The 18306-nt window shown below is 40.3% G+C and overlaps 1 protein-coding gene across 2 annotated transcripts in view; it reads right to left on the reverse strand.

Annotated features, from left to right (window-relative positions):
* Positions 1-1230: 1230 nt before the first annotated feature.
* tafa3b (TAFA chemokine like family member 3b) overlaps positions 1231-18306 on the reverse strand; it is a 117326-nt gene continuing 100250 nt past the window's right edge. For both annotated transcript variants that reach the window (XM_088639968.1, XM_088639967.1), the window contains exons 3-5: positions 16335-16484; positions 13186-13310; positions 1231-2065 (exon numbers count right to left, since the gene is read on the reverse strand). In XM_088639968.1, the coding sequence (XP_088496094.1) occupies positions 2054-2065; positions 13186-13310; positions 16335-16484 (287 nt within the window). In that variant the 3' untranslated portion in view covers positions 1231-2053. The remainder of the gene's footprint in view (positions 2066-13185; positions 13311-16334; positions 16485-18306) is intronic.

The raw sequence follows: 18306 nt of genomic DNA on the forward strand, positions 1-18306 counted from the left end.
GCCCATAGATTTTCCTCTGCTCCAAGTCAACCATGTAATGTTGTTCTTCCAGCAGTGCAATGCCAAACCACATAGTGCTACAATGCAACAACCTCAAGAAAACAATGACAAAGCCACGGTCAACTTTTTTCTCCTGATCTGTGTGACCAATTTGCTCCAGCCATCAACTGGAGACAACCGCAAACAAACTCTACTAAACAACCTTCCCCAACTGCATAGGAAGAGTGATGGAACATCCCACAGCTATCTGTCCAGAGGCTGATAAGGTACAGTATGTACATTAGAACTGCCAAAATTGTGTTAATGCTCAGGGAGGTCATACCCAATACTATGTTTGTAATAATTATTTTTGACAGTATTATATATTCCATGCTGAAAACCTATCCATGATTCCTTGTTCTGTATTTTTGTTTGCTCTTTCTATGATTCTGTTAAATCTATGATTAAAATAACTTATTATATTGAACCCATTAGAACTGCACATACATTTACTGTATGCGCATCAGTAATATTGTAACGGGAGCCGGTCCAGGCTCCCGCGAAGCATAGTTCAGGACCCTATGCAGATGGTATAATCCGGAAGTAAGTGGAGAAGGACATCAGGGGAAGGTACAGCAGGATTGGATGGGTAGACAGACAGGTGGTCTTAACGACAGTGATCCAGTGCTTGGGGGGCGTGGCAAGGGCAAACAGGTCCAGACAGTCCAAAAAGGGGAATCCGGGTGCAGTCCAAAGTCCAAAACCAGGGTATCCATCTAAGACGAGACACAGTTAAAATCTGGAAAGGGATCCGGAACAGGCACAGGGACTAAAACTAGGCTAACGGGGCCAGGCGCTCCGTGCCCCGGACTCAGCTGGCCAGGATGCCGTGATGAAGCCTATGCCGTCGGGTCTCTCCTGGACCCACTGGTAGGTGGACTTCCGGGCGTCCATCTCCCAATGCTGAGTGAGGCATAGCGGGAGCGCCAGGCTTAAATAGTGAGAGACAAACAGGGGGCAGGTGCACGTAATGAACTAAAATACGAAAGGGTCGGAGTGCCCTTAAGAAGAGGGATGAGGATCGTGACAAATATATACTTTTCACTCAAATACAGGTTGGGACATTTAGCTTAAGTTACAGAATGTTTGCAAAGCTTTGGCCATGATCGTGCTGATTTGGTTATCAGTCTTCCATTGTAAAACTGGTAGATTTATTCAGGTCCAGTTACCAGGTTTTTGAAAATACAGATATATTTCTGAACAGCCGGAGTTCGGCTTACTTTATTCTGTTTAATTTGGAGATTAAAAAACAAGAAAAAATATACAGGTTTTAGTTTCCGTCACCATGAGCCACTTTACATTGGTTTGTATCCTTCATGAAAAGCTCAAGTTTAGTATGCGTCCAACATATGCTGAAGTCACTTAACAGATAAATGAAAGTATTGAAAACGTACTGGACTTTTTCATTTTCAGGATTTTTGGGAGGGGGGGGAGCATAAAAATTCTCAAAAAAGAAAAAAGATTAGAGCCAAGAAATAATACAAAAAAATAATATCATATGACAAAATGAATAGGGATCCAAAGACATTTAAAGCCACTGTACAGGTTTTGAGTAAAAAAAAACATGTACCATTATGTATTTAAGATCTGAAGTGAGATTTTTGACGTGTGTTTTTGTCTTTCCTGTGGCATCCCAAGTCCAGCCACTGACCCAACAATGGCCTAAACACAGGTTTCCCATCCTCCGGTTTAGAATGCACAAAGAGAAGTAGCTCATATAATAAAGACAAGGTATTGGAATTGATTTGTTCCTCACGTTCACAAGTTCACACACGTACACATAGTAGCTGTCCCAGTCAAGTTCTCACGCCTGTTGGGGGCATGTTGTTATAATCATCCTTCCACTGAGTTTTCAGCTTTGCCCGCTCCCTGCTGCAGAAAAGTCCTTTCCAGAAAGCCAGGTTGAGTCCCCAGGTCCTCATCGCTCAGCCAGAATGAGTGTCTATCCATTCCTCTGATCTGACTAAATGTATAAAACGCTGTCCCTTGTCATGTGGTGAGACTTGGGGCATGACTATCGCGTGACCTGGAAAGCAAGAAAAAACAACAACACACTGGTCAGTCAAGCAAACCCTCAAAATAAAAATAAGATGACAACCACGAGGAAATTTAAACCCCCTAGTTCTTTTCTGGAGAAAAGCCTTTCTGGAAATCACTATTTTACTTCCCCTTACCCGGATTTAGACCCTCCAGCTGCTGTACATTTCTTTCAACTTGAAGGATCTGAACCTTGGACAGGCCAAATTAGATACCCCGCTGTCTTTGGAGTCTCACATTGGAGGCAACCAATTGGTCAATAACATGCTCAGGTGAAACTAGAAATGGCTTCTGAAGGCAGATGGGCATCAGTTTTAATATTTAGTTTGAATTTGTGAGCTTTTTTCCATTTTGTTTCTCACTTGTATGTAGAGCTGTCATCCACCTATTTTGTACCATTTAATGTACCTTCATGTTTTTCTATTGAAACTCCACTTCTGGAATATAGTCCCACAGTTCCTTCGTTAGCCCATACAGAAGCCGGCCTGTCACATCTACCTTTGCCTGGCTGCCAGAATAGGGCTATGAATAGTAACAGAGACATATGCGTGGTACATGATGTTAATATCCTCAGACCTTAACTAAGCCTTTGATTTTGATACTCTCCTCACATATGGTGCAACAAGCTGACACTGACCAGGACTGCACCACCTTCCTTAAAAATCCCCTTCAGTTCTAATGATACTCTCAGTCTTGCAACTTATAGACAGATAACCACCACTGCCTAACTGCAATACGAAGGATTTAAGTTCACTGTCACCATGATGGGATGGTATCTCTGGGTCCAAATCTGGACTTGCATCTTTCTGTGTGGAGTTCGTATGCTCTTGATGTTCCCATTTCTTTGGGTCTTGCAATTTCCTTAATATCTTCCAAAGCCACGCTGGCTAGACAAACTGGACGTAAGGTTGTCTGCATGTGTGCCCTGCGTGAGACTGGAATCCCGATCAGCAGGTTGTCCTGTCTTGCACCCGAGGCTTCTGGAATAGGTTCTAACTGCCACACTTATCGGGAATAAGCAGATGTCTAATAATGGACGGATGAAAAAAAATGAGGTTTACATTGAAGATCTCTGATACAGCACAAAAAAAGAAGCTCTTAAGTTACAACTGTGGTCATCTAATACCTGCTTATACACACCATACCTGCATGTGCTTGCATTTGTCAAGAGAGCTAAATTAAACATGTGCGCTAAGAGGCTGAGTGCTAAGGAAAATGACAATTTATAAACCATTATTATAATAAGACACTCTGAACGTTTAACATGTGATTGAGTTCTCTCCCTTGTGTACTTATTTGACACTGAAATAGTGAAGCAATTTAACATGCTTCCATAATACATTGCGATAAGGCTCTGAGTCTTTTAATAAGGCATAAGGTACTACCAGTAGGGCTTGCCACCACAGACATGTTCGGCTGTGTGTATTGGCACTTATGAGATTGATTCATTTAGCAACTGGCATCAGCTCAACTCTTACAGCAGAATCTAGAAAAGACTAATTGGGCTACTCCAGGTGTTGTTAATGTTGTCACTTACTGCCTCCTCAATTCTCCAGCCTAGAGTCACATCCCTCTCTCCAAGCGCGCCCTAAGTAAGAACTTTCATTTGAAAAGTATACTTTTCTAATGTCTCTGTGAAAGTTTTAGCTTCTAGTTTTGTGATTCCCAGTTTAATCTTCTTCTTCTCACAGTGGCAGTTCTGCATGGAACATGTGGGATCTTAAGACAGTTGGCCCCTCTCACATCTCCCCCACTGTCATCTGCTTTCTGCAGCCTGAAACTGGGATTCTATCAGGCAGCAGGCCCAGCTGTGCTTTTACTGGAAACACTTTGGTGTTTCCTCTATTTTGAACACCTTTTGGTAGGCAGTCAAGGTAGTAATGAATAAAGCTGACAATGACCTAGACTGCATGGGTATTACATAACAGATTTTTCCAAAATTCACTTCCCATGCCACCTTGTGACACTGCGGGCAAATTGTTCCACAAAGTCACAGGAAAACCATTCCTGTTAATCACACACCATTAGTTTAGTGAAGTCAGAGGATCATTATGATTTGCTTTTAACAATCTGCTGGTTCATTCAGTGCTATGCACATTTCTTCCCCGGCATTCCCTCTTATTATATTAACAATTTGATTTACACATGAATTTTATAACAAGCTAGCAGGACAGTAGTAAACAAGAGCAAAGGCAGAGTACAAACCCTGTTTAATGTATACTAAATATAGAAATGTACGGTAAAACATGATTGAAATACATGAACATGAATGATTAATATACTGTTCATGCTAGAATCAAGATAAAACTACAGGAAAACACACTGGATGAAGCTTGCTGTTCACTTTTGATTAGGATGATCTTAGTGGTTAAACGTCTCTTACTGATCCTACTGGAGAGTGGAATGGATAGAAGCTCACCATGCGACCAGTGGCACAGGAACATAACTGGCAATTTCCATATTGACAGAATGCTAGATAAATAAAATTCCCAATGCCAGTGCCAGTGACACACGCCAATGCACTTCTATAAGCCATTGCTGGGGAAGAAGCTGTTTTACAAGTTCCTGCTTTCAGCTTTGAGAACCAAAGTCAGTTCTCACAGCCTGTCTGCTTTTGAGAAGATGAAATTCATCAAGAAACATCTACAAACAGATTGCCAATGGAGAAATAATTGAGATAAAGCATATTCAGGTTCAGTCCTGCAATTTCAGAGCTCCAAATTATTGTCTATTTGTCAATTTTCCTAACAACACATTTTCACCAATAATGCCTGCATAATATAAAATAATAAATGGTGTATATCCATTAGATCCTGCATGATGCACAGGGATGAGCTACCATCAAATGCTGCTTGTGCCTACTCTGTTTTGTGCTTTGTATTGTGTCACATATACTTTGCTGTATTTCATATGAATTTAAGGGCCGCTCATTTAAACTTATAAGTAACAATTGTGGCAATTGTGTTCGCTTTACGTTTATAGTTATGCATAAGGTAGCTGCTTCTTCCGAATTTAAAATAAATTGTTCAAAATCAGTCCTTATGTGCCTTCAGATCTCACCGGATAAACCTACAGTATTTCATTCAATTTTTCTCAGGAATCAGCAGGTTTTAGTTGTTTTGTCAGTGGGTTCCCAACTAATTTTCAGCAGGGTAATAAAGAGAACACACGCAATCCCCTGAGTAAAATTACAACGGATTTGATTAGCTGGCTTTTTATAAGGCAGGGTTTCCACTATAACACACTTGCACACCACAGTTTCTTATTGGCAAAATTTCACCACCCCCCACAATACCAAGAACAAATTAATTCCCTTTCAGGTTGTTTTATTTGGTAGAGTCGGTGGCCAGGGCTTTGGCCATCACTTGTAAAATACGTCAATGTTTTTTGGCTACCCAGCTTCATTTTAAACATTTTAACAAAGTTTTTGGTGTGAAAGCATTTAAGACAAGATGGGATCAAGTTTTAATGGGCACAGGAATTGCAAACCTGCTGGAAACGTGAAGGAAAAAGCAGCCATTTTGTTTCAATTGCTCCTCTTCAACTGGTCAGTTTTCACTTATTTAAAATTTTCTGAATGTATATATTTTCATTATTTCACATTATTGCTAAATAAGGGAAATACATAAATTAGCCACTTTCTTAGGGTGAATAAGGAAAGTGTCAATGAAATGACAAGGTGGATAGTACTGCAAACAAGTCTGAATTTACTTCCGATCAGGAAGTGTATCCCCAAATGGAGTTTCGCTATTGTACACAAGAATCTTCAAACACAGGGCACATTGGCTAGTTTGAACACCAAAACCATTTGAAAGAAATAGTAGTACATAGGCACAGAGGTTAGCATTACTGCCTTGCAGTGCGTGGGCTCCAGGTTCAATTCCTAACATGTGGTGCTGTCTGCAATGGGTTTGCATGTCCTTCCCTTGTTTGTTTTGATGGCTTTCCTCTGGGTGTTCCAGTTTTCTCCTGCAGTCCACAGACATGGTGGGTGGGCTCATGTGGAATTCGGCCCTCGTGACAATATGTGTGTGTCTGCCCTGCAGTGGACTGGCATCCCATCCTGACTTTACCCTGCCTCGCGCCCGCTGCTTGCGGGACAGATGTCACCACGACCCTGAATTAGAAGAAGTGGTTTAAAAATAGATCAAATGGATAAAGAGTTGGGTTTTCTGACAAAGTAATGAAGGGTGTGTCATGTGATCTTCCACTGAGTTCAATATTGAATGCACATGAATCTATTCCAACTGATTCCAGCAGCCATATCACCCTGCAGCTCACAACTGGCAGCCCACTGAAGCTCAGCAGGTGTGAGCCTGGCCAGTACCTGGATGGGAGACCTCCTGGGAAAAACTAAGGTTGCTGTTGGAAGGGGTGTTAGTGGGGCCAGCAGGGGCCGCTCACCCTGTGGTCTTTGTTGGTCCTAATGCCCCAGTATAGTAATAGGGGCACTACAATGTAAAAAGACGCCGTCCTTCAGATGAGACGTAAAACCAAGGTCCTGACTCTCTGTGGTCATTAAAAATTCCAGGGCGTTTCTCGAAAAGAGTAATTTCCCATTGGCCCTTACTAATCATAGCCTTCTAATAACCCCCATCTCTGAACTGGCTTCATCACTCTGTTCTCCCCCCCAATGATAGCTGGTGTGTGTTGAGTGTACTGCTGGACTATGGCTGTTGACACATCATCCAGGTGGGGCTGCAAAGCGATTTGAGCGGAGTGTCCAGAAAAGCGCGATATAAGTATAAGCAATTATTATTATTACTATTATTGTTACTATATATATTTATTATTTATAAATAAATATTTATTTATATATGTATTTAAATATATTAAATATGTATGTATGTATTTAAATATATATATATAATGATTATTATTATTCCACATGTTCCACATTTTTTCTTATCAACCATGGACAACCATGTACAGTTAAATTGGATCAGTTCTTTAAGATCTTATTTGTGGCATAGAATCTTTGTACATTAGACACGACAAAAAATAACCAAACTTTCCATCAGAGTTCTAGCTGTGATCACTGAAATAAACCTCACAGTTTCCTATCCTCTGGGAAACAGGAACATGTATCATTCACACCACCAGCTACTACATCAGCTGGCAAACTAAGCCTAGTAAATAAAGTTTTTGCATGGCAAGAACAACAAAGATTTCATTTTTTCCTCTGTGGGGAAAAAAAATCCTCTCCCATGGTCAATTAAGGATTCAATCCAGAATTCAAATTAACGAAGCGGCAAAACACAACAATGATAGACACAGCTTGAGCAGAACAAAAATAGCCCTAGCCATCATCATCCCATTATTTTCCAATAACCGCTAATCCAATTCAAGAAGCACTTTGCACACACAGACACAAAGACATACACATTCACACCAGGGCCTACGTTTACAGAAGCCAATTAACCTAGCAGCTCGTTTGTGGACTTTGGGAGAAAACTGGAGCACCTGAGATGGGGAGATCATGCAAACTCCACACAGACAGCACCACAGGAATTAAACATAGGTCCCCAGCACTGCGAGTCAGCAACGCTATCCACTGTGCCACCATGTCATCCTACAGTATAGCCCTAACCTTTCTGTAAAATTACATTTTTAGGCATCATACTTGTAGTAGTTTTTCTTTTAAAATCTATTTCATAATATCATAGTTCTAAAGTACCTTTTGAATAAATCACAAGGCAGATTTAACAAGGAGATTAACATGGAGTTAAACCTCCCAAAACTTTTTCCTTTATATTCCCTGATCTCCTGACAGCACCCTCATTCCTCTGCAGAATGAGAGAATGATCAAGAAGCTTTTGCTACAGTTTTGTTGCACAGGTGCAGCAGCTATTGATGGTTGTTAACAATGAAAAGTATCTTTTTGTTATCTTCATGATTCATTGTCCCTCAACTTCACTCCGCACACGACTGTCGATTTCAATTTACAGCCCCGCGTTAATGGGGCTTTAAGAGGGAAATCAATGCGATGGATTGGTGCCCAGGATGCACGTTGACCTCTGTAACATAAAAAAGTCTTTCATTTTTTTGTTATATATACACCATTACGCAGAGGCAAGTATTGATCTTAAAAAAATAATAATCTAGGCTTCCAAGAAAACAGGACCCCAGGATGAAACAAGTCGAACGCGAAAACGTCTCCACTATATTCTTTGTCGATGCTACAATAATGTCGTTAGGAAATGTGACGAAATTTACAGTCTGATCACAAAATAAGGATTAAAACAAAATCTGCCACTTCCATACGGAGCAGTGGGTTTCTGTAATCTTCTGACATTTATCACAATGTCTCTGTGTCTGCAAATGCACAGTGCTCTACAAAGCTGTCCGAAAAAACAGACCCTGGGAAATAAACAGCTAAAATGGTGGGTAAAGTCAAAACCACTGTAGTGAGCTGAATTGTGCCTTCATCAATTTTTTCCTTGTAATTATTGCTTGCATTTACACAATTTATTTGCTTCCCAAAGGGCTCCAAACCACTTTACATGCAGAAGAGGGCTTGCTTCATTAATAAAGCATAGCACCCATCTTCACAATGTGTGGCAGTCATTCTGAGCCAGCAGGCCTACTATAAAGTGGAGGAGGGAGAAATTGAAGTAGGGACTTCAGGCGACATTGTGCAGCCCAGAATAGAACTTAGCCAGCACACTGGGGTTACAGTAACACCCCACCTCTTACAAACAGTGCTATGGGATGTAAATGATCAAGTAATCAGGGTCGGTTTAATATCTGATCCAAAGGACAGCACCTCTTACAAAGCAGTGTCTCCAGTAACCATACTAAAGCAATGTTTTGGAAATTCTGGTCCAGAAGGAAAAGCGCCACCTACTGGTCCATCAACACCACTTACAGTAGTAACCTAATTTTCCTCTGAGATCTCCCATCCCAGTACTGAGCACATCCAGTCTTGCTACACTACTTTAACAAAATAAGGCTACAATGAAGTAACTTTGCGGTCGAATCATCTTTTATGATTAAAATCTTTATGATTGTTTATTCATTTAGGTTGATCCTAGAAAGTTCACTATGAGGTCAATGAAGAAAAATTGTGATACAAAGTGACAGTCATTCTGGTCTTCTTTCAGAGGAAATCTCCACGGAATATCTGTCAGAGCTGGTAAAGGCAATAAATGACAGGCACAACACAAAAACAATACAAATAAGGATCTTAACTACAATGTTGGAATATGTAAAAAGCTGAAAACAAACTTACTGTACACATTTGGAAATAATTGAAGTCACAAGTCGAATATGACCGTCTTTATAGCTATTGTTTTTACATGAATTATACAATAAGTTTGACAAATCTGTTTTTTAGGCATGACAATGATATCATCCTTCTGTGTCTATCACTGATAAGGACATCGTAGGGTAGGTTGAGGGGCCCATAATAAGTCACATTTGATCACTTCTGTCTCCTGAATGGTTGATAATTCCATCAGGAATTATCCACCCATTTCTAGCCTGGGGTAAGCTAGAAATGTTCTTTAAAATCATGTTCTTGAAAATTCCATGGAATGTCAATACATTTCTACCCTATTTTATATCAACATAATTAGGTAAGATATTTTCATATCGCATTGGGTCTTTCTACAGCTTATTTAAAAAAAAAAACAAAGCATGGGAATTTAACAACTATCATATAAAGTATAAAATATTTTGAGATATACCAAAAATATCTACTGTACCTTCACAGACCCACACCTGATAACCTCACACTATGCAAAACACAACAGACAATGCAAGAGCAGCTGTCGGTAACCATGGAAATAACAATGGCCAACCAAACAGTTGTCTCAGTAACCCTATACAGTAGATCAGAATAGTTAGTTTTAGAGGTGCCAATTAAATCCATAAACTCTGAACAAAGGAGAGCTGCACTGTCAGCATACAGAACTTCACTTCATAGCGAATGCCATAGTAAGTCAATATTTTACAGCTGCTGGAGAAAAAGCCCTTTCAACTTCAATACTTGCTATTTTATTCCCCTCACACATATATAAATCATTGAGAGTGATAATCATTCCTCTCAAACCGAGAGATGGAGAAGCTGTTTTCTAACCTGGTTGTGCTTCTTCATCAGACCTTTTAAAACTGAAACAACTCTGTCTGATTTGTTTAAGTCAGGTGACGGACACAGTGCCACCTTCACAAGATGAACAAGAAGACCTGGCAGGGAAGTCAAGGCACCCAACATTGTAAAGCTCATCTTTAAGCTCAATATTATTTCCCTCCATCTCTACATCTTCTTATGGGCTCAGAGCAGGCAAAATGGAGACTTCCTCCAGCACCCATGAAGAATGAAATTCTTTCTTAAACCAAATTTGCATATGGATCATTCTATCCCTTTTTTGTTTGCAAAAGAAGGCCATGTGCAAGGTCTACGAATGCTTAGGTGCAAAGATGAATAAAAAGAACTTGTGAAAGAATGATAAAAATACTCCTTCATCCTTTTCTTTTTTCTTGTCTTTTCTTCTACTACTATGCCATCACAACTACTAGAAGAATAACTAAATGGCTAATACTGTACTATATGTGTATTAGTCCCACATTAGACTCCTACAGTAATTGCTTCAGTACACCTACTGTACCATTAATACTCTTGTAGGTTTTGACCACTGCTTCCACTAAAACTCCAGCTCAGCTACAACTGCTAGCCCTACTACAATAACTCACGAAACAACAACCACAGCATCTGCAAAAATAGTTATATTAATAACAACAATGATGATGAAGAAAAAGAAATACAGTGCCATAAATACCAACATGCAAAATCAGACTCAAACAGGATTACAGACGCTTTTCCATTAAGAAGACAAAGCTGCTGTGATGAGATAAATAAACACCAGTAAAAAATCAGTGGCTTTTCATGTACATCCCTTCAGGTCCCACCTATCCCCACACTACAGCCGCCCCCTCCAAACCACTACTCTGAACCCCCCCACACACGCAACATTTTCTAGAACACGCCGTTTCTTTTTTTAAACATAATCCGCCACTGAAGCATTCAGCATAATTACGCTTTCCTCAGCGCTGGATGCTTATGGAATTATGCAGTTGATTAACCGCGATATGCGGTCTGCATTATTAATGAACTCGATCAAACTTTAATTGCTCCAGTGTTGCGGAAGGTCCAGGGGGCCGAGGACACGTGCGCTGACCCTATGTGAGTGTGCGCGTGTGTGGGCACGCGCGGGCGTCCACACAGGAAGGAAAGGCAGAGATTCCTAACAAACCTGGGCACCAATTCATCCCAGCGCTCCGCTCTTGTCTCAGGGCAAGAGAGCCATGAATTATTAACCCATAGAAAACAAAAGGTCTTCCACTTCCAGCTCAGCTAGGTATGAATAATGGAGAGCAAGCGACTAACGAGCCTGTGTTAGTCAGGAGCACCGAGCATGAGCAATGGCTGAAGGCTAAAGGCATCATGCTGGGAGCACAGGCTACCAAAAACGATATATTCTGCAAGTGCAGACTCATTCCTTTTCTGATCAAATATTTACCAACACAGCTAGCATGTACAGTAGCTACTGCTCTTTTTTTTCTCAATCTTTTGAAGTCTGGTCCAAGATAGATTTTTGTTTTCCAAGGGAGGGACTAGGCCCAAACCTATTTTCTCAGTTCTTCAGCTCAAAGCACAGAAGACAACTGGGTCACTGCCAACTGCCTGTGAAAAAAAAAAGGCCGAAAGAAAGCTGCTGGTTGTTACTTCTTAACGTTTATTTTTTTAAAAAGGTGGTTTGCAACCTGCTCTCCTGAAAGCAGGATTTTGAAGGTTCTTTTTTAAGCTGATCTTTGTTATTCTAGCAAATGTGTTCTTGGACAAATCCTGACCGCTTAGCATCATATCTGTGTAATTAATAAAGGATATTGCTTTCCGAAATCTTTTTTCCCAGACCCAAGCGAAATGAGAATTGATATCAAAGGGCTTTTTGTTTGGGGGAGCGGGCTACGTTTTGTCTATGAACTATTTAAATGGAAGTTCTTAAGGAAAGTTTAGGAGGGATAACAGCAACTACTGTAAATCACTTTCACCTCATTCATCGCTGGCTGCAGTATATATACTGTATATCATCCTCAGACTCCTCTTTTGGGCATTTCATCTCATGCATCCCCTCCTCCACCCAAACCCTGCCCCTCCATCACTTCTCACTCTCACTGCCGGGGGGACCCAGCCTCCTAATTCTACAGCCAAGGTTCCATGCTGGTTAAGCCAAAGGTTACCATAGTTAAAATATTCAAACATATCTAACTCTTGGGTTTTGTTATTTCCTGTGGACTTAATTTTGGTATGCTGGGTGAACCAGGCTTCAGGGTTACTTTGCAATATGTGATTTAATTAGTACATTGCTCAAGTACTAATTAGCCCAGGCCCAAGACTACCACATATTCTAGAAAAATATATATAGAAAGGGATTAAAACCAGGACCTGCGCCAGAGTGGGTAGAAACCAAAGCCTACTCTTATACAGCCAATTTTGTTTTTAGGCTCTGACTGTGTAACAGATGCAAATCTATCTTAAGTAAATGATATTTGAAAACAGTCAGTCAATGATCTCATTCTGGGTCTCTAAAGTCCCAAAACACCACAGGAGCCCACAGCCATCTAAACTGGGTTTGATAACAACACAGTTGTACAGTACCTGTGTCGGGATGTTTCTGAAGTTGTCAGTCCTACAGTAAACATGAGCATGAAATTGTGGAAACCACTTAACAGGAAGAAGCAATGTAGTGCAAGCTGGAGATCCACAGCACAACTTTGCACTTTCAGAAAAGTGATGACTGGGGCCATGGGTTCAGTTCCTGAGTGGATTCTGGATAATCTCCCCACATTCATTTCGGTGTCCTCTATGTTCTCTAGTATCTTACCACGTTGCAAAGACATACAGTACTGTACTGGTAGGTTAAACAGCTTCTAGGAAAACTGTCCCCAGTGTGCATTTTTGTGTCTGCGTGTGTCTGCAATGGACTGGCGTGCCCATCCAGGGTTCACCCCGATTACTAAGCAGGATAGACTCCGGCTCCCCTGTGACCCGGAACTCGAAGAAGCAGTTAGGAAAACAGATGATTGGAAGCAAGTGATGGCGCTCACCTTGGTTGTTTTGACTTTGTTTCCCGTGCTGCAGCTCCAGCCGGTGAGATCCGGCAACACTTTACACTCCTCTCCATCCAGACAAGGCTGCATTTGGCACCACCATTTCTGGGCAACTATTGAAGCTGGGGGAAGGAGAAAAGAAGACGTCAAGAGGAGACAGAGATGCCAACACAGAGTGGGCACGGTGGCAGAGAACGCCATTTGAAAATACGACTAGAAAACATTACAATATGGTCAATCTGTGTTAATCTCCCAAAGGGGCAACACTGTAACTGAACACCTGGTTTTCCAAGTGTAGTGAGTAAACAGTAAAACAAAATGAGAGGCTGCTTAATAAAAACATACATTTTACTTAGTACAGAATACTTCATCCTAAACCTGGAGCATGAAATGTAGATTTTTTTTAAACCTGTATTCTTAAGCTAAATTTTCATTTGAACAAATACTGACAGACACAGTGTCTTGTGTAACTCTGTCTGCCAGCTTACATTTATCACACTGGTTGGAAAAAAAAAACCCAATATCACTGAGTAAAAAAAAAACACACATTCAAACTGTCCATAGGGGCTCTTAAATTGGATATATAACACCAACAGTTTTATTGTTCTGTTTTCTTGCGATATTAAAAAAGTATAAACTTTGCAGTGTGTAAATATTTTATGTGTACACCTTTATTAGAGTTTACCACTGTATTTTTTTCCAGTTTTACCAGGCTTAACCTGAACATACACTTTAGTTTGGCATGTTTCCCTGCAGTTCTTTAGCACTTTTTCTTACCATACTTTTACCATGTTTTCTCTGCATTATGATGCATTTTACCTGTATGTTTGCCATGGCATGGCACATTAAACATTTATCAAGGTGACACTGAGTATTTTGAGGGATTAATTCCACCACTGAACTGCAGTCCAGGTCTAAACAAAGCCCTTAAGCTAACGGAACTGTTGAGCCATGGGCACAGAGGTCAGAAATGTTGGAGACCGCAAACCTAGCCAGACACCTTCTTAAACATTTCTCTATACAAGAAGTGCTGTCAAGAAGGAGAAAAGAGTAAGGGCAGTTATGGTAAAGAAAATCAAACATAAAAAGAAAAACCAATCTCACTTGCAAGCAGACACTGTTGTCCCAGTATTAAATGACCAGCACCAATGTCCGGCTGCCTGTACTGTCCTGTTGGCTTGACTAAGAAACACATGAGCTCAGTAACTCACTGGTTGGCAGAACACATTCTTGTTTGGAACCACATTTCTTCCTCAGATTGAACTCATCTGACATAAATGCTCTCTTTAGCCCAAAGCGCTGTCGCTAACAGAAGTTGATGATGACAGCGTGGGTGTCCGGTAAAGTAAGACAAACAGCCTACATGAAGAAATGTTTGGAAATCACAAAGTTAAAAATGGATTGTACAAATAAGAAATCAATGGCTGATTTTTGAATTCCCAAAAGAGAAAATAAAATCATCCTTAGATTGAAATATTATTATTTTTGTACTGAGCAAAAATAAATGAATAGTACCTACTACACTGTAGGTCTAGATAGTGTGAGGTAACAAACAGCCTATGTTTTTCGTGTATTTGTCCCTACTCCTACTCTACTATGTGGCTCAACACCATGGTTGTTTTGGGTCAAGTTAAAATGAAATGTGGATGGCACATTTACAAAATTCAGAACTGTATGAGAATGCAATATTGAGGGTGAAGAGGTGACCAAAAGGAAAATGTTTAAATCTGAATGAAACTGAATACTTATGTACTATATTCCATATGTAATGAATATTGTGGCCCATTTTGAAGTACTACAAAATATACAAGAAGTACATCAATGCAGATGTCAACAGAGGGGGCTAGTAGAATTCTCTGACATACTCCGTGCTCCAATAAATTGTATCTCCATACTCCTCTGGCAGGGTATATAAAAACCACAGACATGCTAAATTAAGCCAGAATAATTTTAAATAAATATTTGTTACTTTTAGTAATGATTCTTAATATTATTTGAAATATAAAATTCCCATAACTTTATATATAATATATAGTATATACAGCTAAAAAGCCCTCAAACTGCCAAATAGAAAATGTGGATGATTTCTCTTTTCCTTTCTGTTTCACTGCTCCTTGACAATCTGAGACACTTGATGATAAACTGGTATGTTTCTAATGAAAGAAATTGGCTGCTTTTTAATGTACTCCATCAGTGTCTTTACCAGCACTTTAAATTCAAATCCATTCAGATGGCTTTTTGCTTACTTACATTTTTTTGGGTGATACGTCTGCCTCAAAAGAAAACAGTGCCGCTTGGGGCAACACTGTGTCATTTCATGATACGGTACATAAGGACGTTGGGATGTTATGGTATGGATGAGTACAAGATGGTTTAGACCGACTCATCAAGAGAAAATGACCGTGCAATGTCTGGACAATGTCAGCTGGAGCAGAAGTAAGGCTGGAATTTCTAGCGAGAAATTGTCATTGGCATCTCCCTTCACTGCAATTCTCAACGCAAATTATTCCAAATCCTTCAAAGCTTCAGGCAGAAATGTACTATTTAAACAACGCCTCGGGGTTATAAATAATAATAATAATAATAATAATAATAATAATAATAATTGCTTACACTTATATAGTGCTTTTCTGGACACTCCACTCAAAGCGCTTTACAGGTAATGGGGACTCCCCTCCACCACCACCAATGTGCAGCATCCACCTGGATGATGCGACGGCAGCCATAGTGCGCCAGAACGCTCACCACACATCAGCTATCAGTGTTGAGGAGAGCAGAGTAATGAAGACAATTCATAGATGGGGATTATTAGGAGGCCATGATTAGTAAGGGCCAATGGGAAACTTGGCCAGGACGCCGGGGTTACACCCCTACTCTTTTCAAGAAATGCACTGGGATTTTTAATGACCACAGAGAGTCAGGACCTCAGTTTTACGTCTCATCCGAAGCACGGCGCCTGTTTACAGTATAGTGTCCCCATCACTATACTGGGGCATTAGGACCCACATGGACCACAGGTTGAGCACCCCCTGCTGGCCCCACTAACACCTCTTCCAGCAGCAACCTTAGTTTTTCCCAGGAGGTCTCCCATCCAGGTTAACAAGAACGTGTTAGCATTCAGACATTTGAAAGCCAGCTGATCCTACCATCAACACATGAAGGGGCAGCTCTCGTCGTTCCAGCCACCTGCCCCGGGAAACAGGAGCACTTCACGGTCTGGGACCTCTCCTCTATCTTGTTCTTGTTGCAACAGCGGTGGGCAGCAATGACCTCACAGGTCCCAGCTTTGACATGAACTGGGAAAGAAAAACAAAAATGGGTCCTTGACAAAAAAACCAAACAGCAGCAAACTGAGTCAACTCCAAATGAGCAGAGACCCGTCCATCACGGATTTGGGCAGGAGCTTTAACCTGTGATTTCAAAGTGCAGTACAGCTCTCTTATGCCACCCAAGAGACTGTATATATTCAGGGAAGAACAGTAGCTGCAAGACATGCTACCTGTAGGAAATAAGAACACCAGCCAGTGGTCTTTCTGTCTTTGAAGCAGTTTCAGCCTTTGATTTGAACGGTCTGCTTCTAAATTCTCTCCACTACTTAGCCAATTGCTTTTGGCAAGGTTATGGGCACAAATTGCAACCAACTTCCTTTGGAAAATTTGGGCTGAACTAAATGTTTCACAAAAACTTAGGAGTGCAATCTGTTCATTTACCCTCACGAATACTGACTGTGGTAAATCTTCATGTTGTACACGCTGTGGTACTTTTTCATGTGGTTGTCAGAATTCTGAATTATGTTGTATGCCTCTATGCCATCATGATTTTATTGTGGTAAACTACATTTTGCTGTGATTTTACTATGGTAAAACCATTGGAAACATTTATTAGCGGTAGGGCTGATGAGGATTTTTTTGCCTCTAGACCTCTAGACATCCTTGAAAAACTGAAATCCTGTTATCAAATTTAAAGTGTGCACAGAACTCCCAGCAACCTGCCATCTGCACAAAACATCCATTCTCACTTTCACATCTTACATTTCTTCGGGTTCTAGTGTGGTCAGAAATCAATTACTGTACTTAAACTTTACTTCCAAGTCAGAGCTTCACAGCTTGTACAGGTATACAGTATACTGTATAGTACAGGACGCTGCCCTATTTGACACCACATTCTCATGTGATCACTGTATATTTGTGTAAAATGCTGTGCACAATTGTTGTCCACTAAATCTTTCTCCAATTTTGTGTGTAATGAGTTGACTTGCCCAGAACCACAAGCTTTAAAAGCATGGTGCTGAGAACTAAATTCCAGCTATTTCAGCCAAAAAGTGCAATTTGAAAATTGGTATTGCTGTGTATTTAACCAGTTAAAGACAAACATTTCTTTGTCAAATTGAAAAGCTCTTAAATTGTAAAACTAACGAGCAGAGACTATTCTGTTTCTCAAATTAAACATTTCAATGAATCACAGTTCAAATGGAGACAGATTTCTTTCTTCCTTCAACAGAACTGCAAGAACAATTTTTACAGCAGGTTTAGCAGGTCTGTGACTGGATGAAAGGGCCAGAAACGTCCTTGAAATTCAAGATTTTTTTTCCCACCAGAATTCTTTAAAGTTTTCACCCATGGGAGTTTTTGTCATATTCCAATTGTGTGTATTTACATGGAAATCTCAGAGAATAATAAGGGAAGAAATTTTAAAACAAATGAAAATTATGGCAAGAACCTCAATTTTAAGATTTTGGGTTAAAAAATTATAGATCTTTTAGGCTTAAAGGAAAATGTATATAATCTACAAATACCTGTTTCCTGCTTCCCGAGTAGCCTAATACAGAAGCCATACAAGTCATTTTCCACACATGTTGTTTTCATACATTGTACTCTAGTCATAGGTTTTAAATGGTCAACAAAGATACAGTACATCTGTCTTGTGAACGACAGTCCAGTGCATTGCTGCAGAAACATTTGGGGACAATTTTAGCATTCACCACCGGTATCTGTTACCGGTTTTGGAATAAGCCAAATAAGGAGCACCTTGCTTCAGAAATCTGTACTGGAAAAGACTGGAAGGTGTGACATTTGATTCTCTTCTAGTTCTTCAACTGTTATTATTGAGGATATTTTC

Source organism: Lepisosteus platostomus, chromosome 7 (assembly GCF_059453375.1).
Source record: "Lepisosteus platostomus isolate fLepPlt1 chromosome 7, fLepPlt1.hap1, whole genome shotgun sequence".
Classification (NCBI taxonomy): domain Eukaryota; kingdom Metazoa; phylum Chordata; class Actinopteri; order Semionotiformes; family Lepisosteidae; genus Lepisosteus; species Lepisosteus platostomus.